The sequence below is a fragment of the Vulpes vulpes genome, chromosome 13 (assembly GCF_048418805.1).
Source record: "Vulpes vulpes isolate BD-2025 chromosome 13, VulVul3, whole genome shotgun sequence".
Taxonomy (NCBI): Eukaryota; Metazoa; Chordata; class Mammalia; order Carnivora; family Canidae; genus Vulpes; species Vulpes vulpes.
The window spans coordinates 118,967,873-118,980,548 of NC_132792.1; the positions used below are offsets into that span (position 1 = coordinate 118,967,873).

Below are 12,676 nucleotides of genomic sequence, written 5' to 3' on the forward strand. Positions count from 1 at the left end.
CCCGGGTGGCTCAGCAGTTTAGCGCCACCTTCAGCCCAGGGCCTGATCCTGGAGTCCCGGGATTGAGTCCCACGTCAGGCTCTCTGTATGGAGCCTGCTTCTCCCTCTGCCTGTGTCCCTGCCTTTCTCTCTGTGTCTGTCACGAATAAATAAATAAAATCTTAAAAAAAAAAAAAAGATACAAACGCAGGGAAATATCAACACGGACCGGGAGGGTCTGGGTTTAGAGCCCTGCTCTGCCCTTGATGGCCTGCTGTAGCCTTGGTCAGTCACCCAAACCTGGGAGTTTCAGTTCCATCCATTACACAAAGGGAGGGGTTGCTTATCTTCATGGTACCACCCCAGCATGACAGTAGCTACTGTGACGTTTTTTTGTTATGGTGTTTCATTAGTGGTATATGTGGCTGAGGTCATGTGGTGGCCAGAAAGTGTCACAAAGGGACAGAGCTGGAGTGCTTGGTGTGAGATTTTCAGTGAGGACTGATCATGCGTAGAAACCTGGATCTACAATATGTGTCACTGTCACCCAGAGCAAGGCAGTACTTGAAGTCTTTGCGGTGACATGTCACAGGAAGGGGAGGATGTGACAGTGAAATAGGTTCTGAGTGACAAGGTGGGCAGGCTCTACCCGGCAAACTTGGGAGTGCCCAGTAGGGGCTTCTTGGGAGTTGAGATGTCAGGGCAGGTATCTCTGTACCATCCCCTCCTCCCCAGACTCTGTCCCTGTTCCCTGGAAGCAAAGAGGAAAGGAGGGGGGCTTTTGTCATGGAGAAGAGATTTTGATCAGAGTGCACAAGCTACAATATACCTAAGGTGCTGTGGTGACAGCACCTTTGGTGTCACAGAAGGAAGCCCAGGAAGAGAACCTGTTAGAAATGTGTGCAGAGTGGGCTGGGCAGAACTAGGACTGGTTTCTCCTCCTGTCGGTTTTGTCTTCAGATCCTGGCCACTGTGCATCAAAACCCAAGCATTCCTTCCTCCTTGCTGTCCCCTGGGGGAGGAGACAGAGGAGTGCATGCCACATGTCGTCCAGCTTTTAGGAGCTCAGGCAGGCAGAATGGCCTCCACAGGAGGCAGGTGGGCACTGGGGGGCTGCAGGGAGGACTGCCCGATGAGCTCAGGGCAGAGCTGTCCCAGAACTCAAGGTTCTGCTCTGCATGAAGTGAAGCAAAAGCCGAACGGCACAGGTAGGGGTGATAGCTGTGTTTATTCAAATGATACTGGGAGCAGAGGGACAGGAGGTCAGGTGCGTGTGGGGACATGAGACACAGTGGCAGGGACAAGAATACAAATGGACTGCAATGGCTTAGAAGAGTCCTCTCCAAGAGGCCAGAGTTCCAATGGGAAAAGATGTTCTGTACCATAGACAGTAGATTGAGTCTTAAACACACAGGGGACCTTCCCGCCCTAACCCAAGGTGCCCTGAAGTACATGGCCTGAGGCGCTGGCAGGACTGGTAGTCTGAATATGGGAAAGGACAACTCCTCTGAGCTCAAAAAGGAGAAAGAATTCAAACCATGATTAAAGCTGCACAGAGACCCACCAGTGTGTGTATGGGGGGGGGGGGGATAAATACCCGAGGGACACACATATAAAATAGACCATCCACAAAGCAATGAGATTTGAGGTTAACGGGGGTCATGTTGCCCAAGGCGCCATAGAGAATAGCAGTGTTGTCTGTCCTGGGTGTGAGGGCAGGGGCTGGAGGGCTGTGAGGTGTCACAGCAGTACAGTGACCCAAGGGGTAGTGGGGCAGGAGCGCCCATGCCAATGGAGTGGGAGTAGGGAGAGAAGGCCGTGTCCTGGCTTGGGGATGTGGTGGGAAAGGGGAGGCAGAGGGGACCGGCAGTGCTTGTAATATTGGGGTGACCACTGGAGGGCATAGTAGATGCAAGAGTAGCAGCCTTCCCAGACCAAAGGGCAGGTCTGGAGTTCATATCCTACCATCTGGCTGGGAGACTCTATCTGTGGCCAGGTAGGCAAGCTCCTCCCAGCTGGGGGGGAAGGGTGGGACTCCTGGTAGCTCCACCCCAGTTCTGAGCCCTGGGGGGCTGCAGGTAAGTATGGCAGTGAGTTAGTGTCAAGACAAGCATCCAGGAGGGTAAGAGGCCTTTGGGGAGCGCCCACCTAGTCTGTCACTGCCGCAGGAGTTTCTTGTTGAGGAGGAAGATGAGGAGGTTGACATTGACCTTGGCTTTGTTGAAGAGCTTCATAACAGCTACGCCTTCATACTGGAGCTGCAGGAGGTCCTGGGGAGAGGGGCATGGGCGGGCAGGGGTGAGGGCTCCTGGCAGTAGCCTAGCCAGTCTATAGAAGGCTATCACTCTGGAGCCTTACACACCCATCCAATGGCGTTGGCCACTGAAATCTCATTTTACAGAGGAGGACACCAAGGCCAAGAGAGGCACAGTGACTTGACCACATGTCAGCTCAAGTACAACCATGGCTCAAAATCCATTTTCTTCTTCAAAAGGCCAAAGAGCAGAACAGAAAGATTTGGGTTTAAAATCACTGCTTTCTGGGGTGCCTGGGTGGCTCAGTTGGTTAAGCATCTGCCTTTAGCTCAGCTCAGGTCATGATCTCGAGGTCCTGCGTTCGAGCACTACATTGGGCTCCCTGCTCAGGGGGGAGCCTGCTTCTCCTTCTACCTCTGACCCTCACCCTGCTCGTGTGTGCATGTGCTCTCTCTCAAATAAATAAAATCTTTTTTTTAAAAGATTTTATTTATTCACTCATGAGAGACAGACAGAGAGAGAGAGAGGCAGAGACACAGGCAGAGGGAGAAGCAGGCTCCATGCAGGGAGCCCAACGTGGGACTCAATCCCGGGTCTCCAGGATCACGCCCCAGGCTGAAGGTGGCGCTAAACCGCTGAGCCACCTGGGCTGCTCCCAAATAAATAAAATCTAAAAATAAATAAATGAATGAATGAATGAATGAATGAATGAATGAATAAATAAATAAATAAATAAATAAATAAATAAATAAATAAATAAATAAATAAATAAATAAATTTAAAAAATCACTGCTTCCCTGAATGCTGGCCTATGATAGGCATCAACCTCAGAGCCGTAAAGGGATAACGCTTCAGGGCTGTACAGAGCCCAGCATGGGCATGGGCTAGGGCTCTGAGGACTCATCCTGCTCTGACATCACCGGCCCAAAGTCACAGCCTGCAGCTTGGCAGTGGGGTCTGTGTAGGGGAACAGAGGGGCTTGGGCTGTAAGACCTCTCCACTCGACTTGGGGGAGCGGAGCTGATGTCCTGAGGTTTAGGAAGTGAAGTGGGCCTACTGTCCTCAGGCCAGCACCCAAGCCCAGCAGGTAGCTTGTAGGCCCATGAGAGGCCCCTCACCTGGTAGTGAAGCTGAAACCGCTCCATGTCCACACCCAGGAACCTGGCATTGACTTCAAACTTTCCTGCCTCATCTCCAGGGGTGATGTCAAAGATCACGTTTCTGAAGCTGTTAGGATGGATTTGAACCAGGGCCTCTTTCCAGAGCCGCAGCCCTGCTCCTCCACCCACTGCAGCTCAGCATGACAGTGCTGTGTGTCACCGAGCCTAGACTTCCCCTCCACGCTCCCGTAGGCATAACTGTCTGTCTTGCCTGCTTGGCTCGCTGCGTATCTTCTATCTACCTGGCCCTTGTCACTCCTCTAGGAAGTGTCCCCAGCATCCTTTGCCTTGGGCTGTCTTGGACTGGGCTGGGCCATGTCCACTGGCCTTAGCTTTCTGCCTGAAGGTGCCCTGTCACCCTGCCACCCCCACTGCCCCAAGACAGGGGCTGTGCTTCTCCTCCCTCCCTACGCTGGGGCACAGCAGGGCCTGACATACTGCCCGCTAGAGACACATACTGAGAGTGGGGAAGGTCCTCAATTTCCACCAGGACCCCCTTCTCCTGGAGCTGGGCAGCGGTATAATGGAGTGATGGCTGCTTCTTCCCTTTCCCAGAAGTCCTGATTCAAAAAGGTGGCAGAGAATTGGTCTAAGTGAGTCCTCCACACCAAGGACACTGGTCCCCTCAGGGTCTGCGGGAAGGAAATCAGAGCCCAAGGACCCTCCCTGATGGAGCCCAGGGCTGCCTGAGAGGCTGGAAGGCCACACTCAGACAGGGGCCGCATTGCCCTGGAACAGTGTCCCTTTCAAACCCGGTGGAATGGGGCAGAGGTTACAGGTCACCTTGGGAGCATGCAGCACCTACTTGGCGCGGGGGGCCAGGTGGCCCAGGCAGGTGCGGATGTACTGACTGTAGTAGTCACCCTGTTCCTCATAGAAGGCCATCTTGGCATCCAGACCCTGGAGCGTGGCCTGCAGCTTTCCCAGCTCTGCCTTCCGCCACTGGCGGTGCCTGTGCTGGCTGCAGATGTCCTGGGGTGGGAGGGCCAAGGCCAAGTGAGCTGCCTCCTCTGACAGGAGCAACTCAGGGCCTGATAAAGCCCAGGGCACCCCCAGGAGGGTCCTCAGGAGAAGCAGAAGAGGCCGGTTTCACAGCTGCTTTTCCTAGGAGGACCTCAATCTCAAGGCTCTATCCCAAAACCTCAAGGAACTTGTCCTGGCCTTACCCACACCAAGGAGTAACTGTCTTAAGGCTCCTTGTTTTTAGTAAAAAAGAGGTGTAAGAATACGCCCTTCCCTGAGCACCACCCCCTTCAGAGAGGACCCTGTGGAGGTCTATTGGCTTCAGTAGCTGGTGACAATTTTGGGTGGACACTTGCCAGGGTGAGGCCTGCCCTCGAGGTACCTATGTGCCTACCCCCCACTCCCCACACTTGCCTACACCCACAAGGCCTCGCTCATCCCCCCACGCACTCACCTACACCTACCCACGACCCGCCTCTCCACCTACCTCCCCCTTCCCCCCCACTCAGCTGCCTACACCCACCCACAACCTCAAGGCCTAACCCACTCTCCTACACCCACAAGCCCTGCCCACTCACCATGCCCCACCCCAACCTGCCCCTCCCAACCCACCCTCCCTGCCTGTGCCCCCATGGACCCCACCCCTGGTAGCTACCTTGGCCAGTCCATCCACCAGCCCTTGGTAGCCATCGCGGGCACTGACCAGCCCCAGGCCCTCCAGCTGCCGCAGGTTCCGTAGGACGCGCCGTCGCTTGTCCGCCAGTGGCAGGAGGCTGTGCGCGGTTAGCGAGCGGTGCCGCCGCAGGGGCTCTGGGATCTGGGTCTCACAGGCTTGACGCTGGCACATCAGCCGCTGGTGGGCCGCTTCCTGGGGGGGCAGAGGAGCTGGAGGGACCTAGCAGGTTCTGCCATTCTGCCCCCCTACCCCCACCAGATGGCTCCAGGAAGAACATGGGAAGTGTAGCATCACAGACCCAGAGGGGCCTGTGAGTCACCGCAAGGGAGGAGGGGCCCATGGGGGACCGAAGAAGCCATAGCAGAAAGCCTTCTGAACCCACGCTGGTAGCCACCTCCTAATCCTGCGATGGCCCCAGGGTGTTTGGGGTGTTCCTCTCTTTTGTGCTGTTTTGGGAAGCGCCTCTACCGGCCATCCTCACGTTTTCTCAGGGAAGCCCTTGGCTTGGTCTTTGCTGCCCAATCAGATCTCTACCCACTCACTAGCGTCTCCTGCCTCCAGGCTCTGGGGCACACTCCTCCTGAAGCAGCCAGCCCTCCAGCACTCTTCAGGGTGGCTACCCAGACTGCCACTGGGCCATCCAGTGCCCAGGACAGATGTGGGGACCAGTACTGTGGTGCAGCGGGGAGCATGGACACAGTGGAGCCCCAGTGTCCAGACAGTACTCCCAAGCCGCCTGGCCACTCACCTGCTCTCTAGATAGCGGGTAGGAGAGCATCTCCTCCAGCGAGTCCCTAGGCTGGAACTGCATGATGTCAGCTAGCATCTGCTTGGTGCTGTTAGGAGCAGAGGAATGGGGAAGGGTCTGGACATGGGGCTGCCCAGGAGCTGAGAGTGAGTGGACCTCACCCCAAGTCATGGCTGCCAGGGACACTTAAGCCAAGAGAGTGCGTGAGGGAGGGAGACACCAAGGTGGGCTGAGGGGTCTCAGTGCACATGCTGTGCTGCCTCAACCCTTCCTTCCACTGACAGCCTCCCACAAACTGTTGTCCCAGTCCTTGGGCTGGAGGATGCCCCTCCTCCTCTGGGGGACCTTCCCCAGTGCCCATGTCCCTTCTGCTGAGCCCTCAGGGTGCCTGACAGCCACCTTCCTCTTGGTGGCCCTGGCTGTGTTCTTGCCTGGCCCCACCCTAGAAGGCCTTGGGTGGCAGGACAAAGCTGATCACCTGGCTCACTGATTCCCTGGAGGAATAGGGGGGCTGCCCTGCTGGCGCAGGATTAAGGTGGTAGCTTGGCTCCTCTTCTGCCCAGATGCAGCCAGCACTGCTGGGTGCCGCCCTCCCTCTCAGAACTGAGGATGGAAGCTCCAGGCCCCTCTCCTGACCATCACTTCCATCGGGCCACTTACCCCGAGCGTCTCTAAACCATAAAGCAGGGAAACCATCCCTGACTTCACAGTTGTCCCTTGAGCAAACTGGTAAAAAGCATGACAATATGCCAACATCAGGTATCACCAACATCCCAAGTCTCCCCCAGCCTTCAGCCAAAGCACAGAGCAAAGGCTAAGGGGGACACATAGGCCCGGCAAGGGCGGTGCCAGAGAAGCCTCAGGGAGAACTGTCCGAAGACCAGGACCCCAGGAAGATGGTGGAGGGGCCGAGTCACCAGCCTAGGATGCTCTCACCCACCTCAGAAGCAGGCTCTGGGCATTGGCATCGCCGGTGTCTGTCTCCAGCCCTTCGAACTTGTTCGCGAGTGTCAGGGACACCTCCAGCTTGCTCAGGTCTAGATTCCCATCTGCAGCTACGCCCTCCCCTGAGGTGGGGCAAGAGATGTGACTGGCGTTCACAGACGGCCATGCTAGCCACCTGCTCCATGCACCTCTGTGCCAGGAGAGGTATGTACACACTGCCTGAGGCAGCACCCTGGCCCTCGACCCTCAGCACCGATGGGAGGGCTGTTGCCCAGAGCTCAGCCCTTGACTGACACCCTTGGCCCAGGGGCCTGGAGCTCCTACCTCCCCATTTGTCACCACCCCCACCCTGACCTTCTGCCCCTGGACCACTCCTCTTGTTCCATAGCTCTTGTCAGGGGAACCCTTGAGGCTCAAAACAGACCTACATCCATCCACATCTCTCTCCCACGATTTGATCAGCCATTTACATGATGATAGCACTGGGTCTCCCTCCTGCGTGTCCACTTTCTTCCTATCAGCTCGTGTCCACATTTCCAACTTAGGACCAGAGGGAGGAGGGGGTGTGTGGACCGGCTTCGTGGCACATATCCCCGACTTAACGAGAACCCCAGCCAGAGCATGCTTTTCTGCCTGTCCATCCTTCCCTGCAGCCTCCCCAGCTGGCCCCCCCTTGCCCAGCATGGTACACACCAATGAGGTCAGGGACAGTGGGCAGCTCCCCAAGGTCCTCCAGGAGCTCATGCAGGGGATCACAGTGATCTGGGGCAATCCAGTCCTGGTGCTCTAGCAATAGCTGCGGGTTGGAGAAGGCCAGCAGATGCAGGTTTCAGCAGGGCCTTCCTCCAGCTCCAGCCTACCCACCCAGTGACCCCTCACTGTGCCCCTCACCCTGTGTGTGTTGACCAGTTCCCCGACGGTGATGTACACCACAGGTTTGGCCACAGCTACCATGTCGGAGTACTCGTCCATTGCAAAGCGCTCTTCTGGCTCTGGGACTTGGCAGGCTCGGCACACGAACCTCCTATCTCGAGGAAGGGTGTGAGAGGGGGTGAAGCGGGCAGCACCCCCACATGCTGTCCCCCTACCCCTTCCCCCCCCAGGGTCCTCTCCAGCCCAACAATCCACCATCTGGCTCACTATGTGCTTTATCTGCAGACTCTGCTTCCCCAAGGACTCCAGGGAGGGAGGTGGGGCATGACCAGAGAAAGAAGAGGAGGAAGACGGGACAGGATGGGATAATTGGACAGGACCAAGACCTGAACTTGAGGTGTGTCTCCTCCAGGTAGTCGTTTAAGGCCCGCAGATGCCGACTCTCCCCAGAGAAGACTTTGCCAGCCGCAGCATGCTGGAGGACTTGAGCCACAGCCCCAAGCGTGTGGCGCTGTGGGGTGGCCAGGGCACCACCTGCTGCCATGGCCACAATGTCGAAGGCGTCGGGGGCCACTATGGCTGGGTTCAGGAAGCGGTAGTACAGGAGGTTCCCTACCACCTGAGGGCAAAGGACACTATCCCAGAAGCGTCCTGGGATCCGCCTTGGAGGCCCCTGCCCGGCTCCCCAGCTCCCCTGGCTGCGAGGTACCACCAGAGCCAACCCCATCCTTTCATAGAAAACACCTGAGCAGGCTGGCAACCTACTCAAGGTCACACAGCAAAATGTGAGCAGGAGTTAGGACCAGAACCCGGATCTCCTGACAAGTCCAGGGCTGTCCACCCTGTTAGCTCATGTCCTAGCTGTCTGTCTACCTGCTGGCAGGTGAGCTGGGTGGAGAATGTTTTTCTGCTTGGATTTTTACAGCATAGGATTTTCTATTGTTTTGTCTCTGTCTGGGGGTTCACAGACACAGCAGGGCAGAGGACAGCTCTGGAGTCTGGGGAGGGCAGACAGTGCTTGCCTTGTAGACCTCGTTCTCCGAGTTGTCAGGGAACTTTTCTGCCAGAGTTGTCCTCAGGACCTTGGCCACATACCGCATCCCGTACCTGGGGACAGAGTGCATGTGCACTGCGGTCCTGCCCATCTCGGCCGGAGCTCAGTGCATGCATGCTGCCTATTTACTGGCTCAGATGTGGCACACCAGCACCCCAATTACCTGGGTACTCATGTCAGTACCCAGGGCGAGGGCTCTGTCACCTACTAAGTTGACATGCAGCCTTTAGCCTGGCTAGTGTCCCCTGGGAACACCCCACAGCCCAGGATTCATTTTGCCTTCACCTGAGAGGCACCTTCACCAAGAGGCTATGTATCCTGGGCATGTGACACAGCCAGAACCCTGTCCCAAGGCAGCCTGGGAGACTCTGAGGACACCAACCTCCTTAGGCATCCCAGAGCACCCAGGAGGGGCTGGGCTGGGCTGGGGGCAGGACCGAAGGAGAGCAGAACACGGGGGTAGGAACTCCAGTTCTGCCTCCAGCATGAACCAGATGGTGGCTTAAACAATCCCCTCCTCTCTCTAGCTCAGGGTTTTTGTGAGAATTGTGAAATTATGTCTGTCGAAGTAGTGTATAATAGTACTGTGGTATCCAAACGTGCTCGACTTTATTATCACGATTCCTATAATGGACGTGCCACCTACAAATTCAATCTCCTTCCACCTCCCAGGGTTCAGAGACAGAGGTTTACAAATCATGCTGGCCTGGCCAGGGTGGGGCTGATGCACGTACGGAATCCGGTCTACAGAGGACATGATGGCGACAAGGAACTTGTTGGTCACGGCCAGGAGGCTGTGGAGGGAGATGTCCAGTCGTCTTTGGACCTCGGGGTGGCTCAAGGCCTGCTCTGGGGTGACATCATAGGGGAGGTGGCTGTGGGCAGTGAGACAAAGTATCAGCCAGAGCCCCTCCCATGGTGCCCCCTCCCCCGAAGCCCCACTTCCGGAACTCTTCATCTAACAACAGGATCCCCCTCACAGGCGCACACATGCTAAAGGCAGCCCAGCATGCTTAAGGGGACCAGGCCAGAACAAGAGAAAGGACTCAAAGGGAACAGAGCAATGTGGGTGGAAGGTAAAGAGTTGCAGGGCCCAAAGCAAGTGGATGCATGTAGGAGGGATGGACACCCTGCAGTCTGTATGAGGGCTCCTCAGGGGAGCTGGAAGTCAGGGCTGTCCTAGATCCAGTCTTTGTCAGTTGGGGCAATCGGGAAGACGGCCACAGCCTTGCACCTCTGACATAGAAGCCCACATGTCACCGGAGCAGCCACCAGTGTGAGGTGCTCCTCAGCAGCCCCACTTCTCAAGGACCCGTGCACCCAACCAATGCCCCCGCCCAAGCCCAGGGCCAACCTGGCTCTTCCACTGCCTTATTGGTCTATTCATCTAGAAATCTGAATATTCAGCTATCTCCTATCAATGAGGACTCCATATCCCAACTCCTGGCAAATCAGATATATCATTTGCCAGCAGGACATAGCAATTAGACACATTTGCATATTCATCTGTGTTCATTCTGTGTCAAGCACACCAGGTCTGGTGTCGTTTATTCCAGTTCCATGTTAATTATCAGAGGGACTATCTAGAAGGCTACATTCTTTCATCCCATGGGGCTGGTGGCAATATTCAGACACCTGTGTGCTTATTTGTATGCTATCCCAGGGAGGCCCCAGAGCAAGCAGGTCAAAGAGAGCTCTCCCTGTGCCAGCTGCTCACCTGCGCTGTCCTGTCTGGGCCTCACTCTGGTTGATCCAGCTCTTGTAGAGGTGAATGGGGTCTGTGTGGACGCTCAGCCTCTTGTCCTCCAGCACCTCTTGGATGACTCTGCCCAGGATCTCCCGCAGGGCACTCTGGCCCCGCCCATTCCGGTAAAACCTCACCACCAGCCTCACGACTGTGGGGTTACCCGTCACCATGTCCTGGGGCTGCTCTACCTTTGACCTATGGTGCAAGAAGTCATGGAAGTTAGTGTCTCGCCCCGTGTAGGACAAATCGCTGCTTTTCCTTTTGGAGATTTTGGTTCTTCGAAGCCTATTCTGGTAACCTCCTAAGACTCGTCCCGACAGCGCAACCTCAGCTGTGCACTAACCCCTCTGCCCACATCCCCCCTCCATTCTGTCCTCAGAGACATCCTGCGGGCGCTCTTTGTAAGCTGGGAGAAGAGGCCTTCTGGTTCCATTTCCACCCTCAAACCTCAGCAGACTGTCAGCTGGTGAAGGAGCCAACAGTGGCCTCTCAGCCTGCTCCCCTCCCATCCCTCTGGACATGGGAACCCTACCTGATCTCCTCCTGGAGCATAGTCTTGAACAGCTGCAACAGCAGATAGGCCTCACGGCGATTGGAGGCATAGTTGTACAGGCTGAAAATCACAGACTCCATGAACTTGGTGGTTTTGTTCTGTGGCATGTGGAAGGTCAGCTTGGCCAGGTAGATAGGCTGGGTCTACAAGTGACAGGAAGACAGGAATGGTTTCTGCCGGGCCTCGAGGACCAGCGAGTGAACAAAGAGAGGCTCTCCTGACGTGAACTTCTTCGGAGGACTGACAGGAGGGGCAAGAGGAAGGGGCATCTGGGGTTGAGGCATTAGGGCAGGGGAAGGACACTGTGTGTGCAGAGAAAGGCCCTCCGAGGGTAGTGAGGTCCTCTCCTCCCACAGCCTTCTGTTCACCTGCAGCAGGTAGAAGAGATGTTGGTAAGCTTCTAGTTTCTGCCTTTTCTCTTTGCTCAGCGACTTCAGTCCCTTCTGCTTGTCCAGAACCATCATGCCCGACAGCTGCTCCTTATTCTTCTTGGTCAGCTTCTTGCAATGCGAGACCACCTCCTGCAGGTGCAGGGAGAGCGGGCCAGTGGAGTGCAGAGCATGTGGTCAGAGTCAGTGCCTCAAGGGGCCAGGCTTTCGCCGTTCCAGGCATTCGTGGCACATGAGCCGAGAGAGAGAGAGAGAGAGAGAGAGAGAGAGAGAGAGAGAGAGAGGGAGAGAAAGAGAGAGAGAGAGAGAGAGAGAGAGATGGTTCTAGAGTGTGGCTCCCCCTCCCCCCAACCACCTCCGCTTTCACAGGGTGAGTCCCTGCAGAGAACTGGGTTGCCAGGCCCTGACGTTGGGTCTGTGGGTTTCGCTACTATTTCTTCTGAGACTGCTGCACTTGCCTGAGCTGGAGCTGTCACACTACCACTTCTGCACCTTTGTGTGGACATTCAATCTGAGGAGCTTTTGTGTCTACCTCTAAGCTGGCCCGGTAAGACATACCCTCTGATTATTCCTGTTTCCCAAGGAGGAAACAGACTTAGAGATTAAGTGGGCAGCTCGCAGCCCCATCACAAGGTAGCAGCAGAGCTGGGCTCCCTCATTTCATAGCCAGGGCTCTTTCGGCCCTGTCACCTGCCCCCCGACAGAGCACCACTGGAGCGAGGACCTAAGCCAGGTAGTAAAATCCAGACAGGCAGAAATTACCGTAAGCAACCAGGACAGCCAGCACCACCTCCCAGAGGATGTGCTGGTGGTGGCAGGCCCCTCACCTGCAGGGTGATCCGGTTCTTTACCAGCAGGCCAATCTTGATGTCCATGAGGTCAAGGTCCTGCTGCAGCTGCTGGTTGGACCGGATCTTCCTGACCACCTCCTCCTGGAGCTTCAGCAGCTCTGCCTCCACCATGAAGTCCTCCTGGCTTTGATTCAAGAGGTGGGCAAATCTGCACACCACGCTGACAGTGGGATGGGGTGAGTGGACTGGCAGGACGGGAAGAGGTGTCAGGATAGCCGCGTCCTCAGAGGCTTCCTCACCAGCTTCCTGCCTGTTACCACCTCTTGGTCCCCAACCTGCTTGAGGCCAGCAGACCTGCAACACCTAGCCCTTTAACTGGTTCTGCTTGTGGCTGGGGAGTGGTGGGCTGCCTCTAGGCCTGTCCTGTCCCCACGCTCCTTATGTGATAGCCAGGGCCCACACCAGGGCCCTAGCTCCCTCTGACAGACCCCCCTCCTCAGAATGGCTGCACGCCCAGTCAGAGGAACAGACAGCACCCCCATG

At 56.3% G+C, this 12,676-nt stretch overlaps 1 protein-coding gene across 1 annotated transcript in view; it reads right to left on the minus strand.

The window, feature by feature from the left end:
• Positions 1 to 1,188: 1,188 nt before the first annotated feature.
• The window catches only part of IQGAP3 (IQ motif containing GTPase activating protein 3), a 36,469-nt gene continuing 24,981 nt past the window's right edge, over positions 1,189 to 12,676 (minus strand). Inside the window, exons 23-38 of the mRNA XM_072732536.1 lie at positions 12,170 to 12,378; positions 11,322 to 11,474; positions 10,933 to 11,096; positions 10,371 to 10,595; positions 9,388 to 9,528; positions 8,622 to 8,706; positions 7,986 to 8,218; positions 7,618 to 7,750; positions 7,420 to 7,522; positions 6,722 to 6,848; positions 5,782 to 5,869; positions 5,013 to 5,225; positions 4,200 to 4,366; positions 3,853 to 3,954; positions 3,353 to 3,461; positions 1,189 to 2,249 (exon numbers count right to left, since the gene is read on the minus strand). Of these exons, the coding sequence (XP_072588637.1) occupies positions 2,136 to 2,249; positions 3,353 to 3,461; positions 3,853 to 3,954; positions 4,200 to 4,366; positions 5,013 to 5,225; positions 5,782 to 5,869; positions 6,722 to 6,848; positions 7,420 to 7,522; positions 7,618 to 7,750; positions 7,986 to 8,218; positions 8,622 to 8,706; positions 9,388 to 9,528; positions 10,371 to 10,595; positions 10,933 to 11,096; positions 11,322 to 11,474; positions 12,170 to 12,378 (2,366 nt within the window). The 3' untranslated portion in view covers positions 1,189 to 2,135. The remainder of the gene's footprint in view (positions 2,250 to 3,352; positions 3,462 to 3,852; positions 3,955 to 4,199; positions 4,367 to 5,012; positions 5,226 to 5,781; positions 5,870 to 6,721; positions 6,849 to 7,419; positions 7,523 to 7,617; positions 7,751 to 7,985; positions 8,219 to 8,621; positions 8,707 to 9,387; positions 9,529 to 10,370; positions 10,596 to 10,932; positions 11,097 to 11,321; positions 11,475 to 12,169; positions 12,379 to 12,676) is intronic.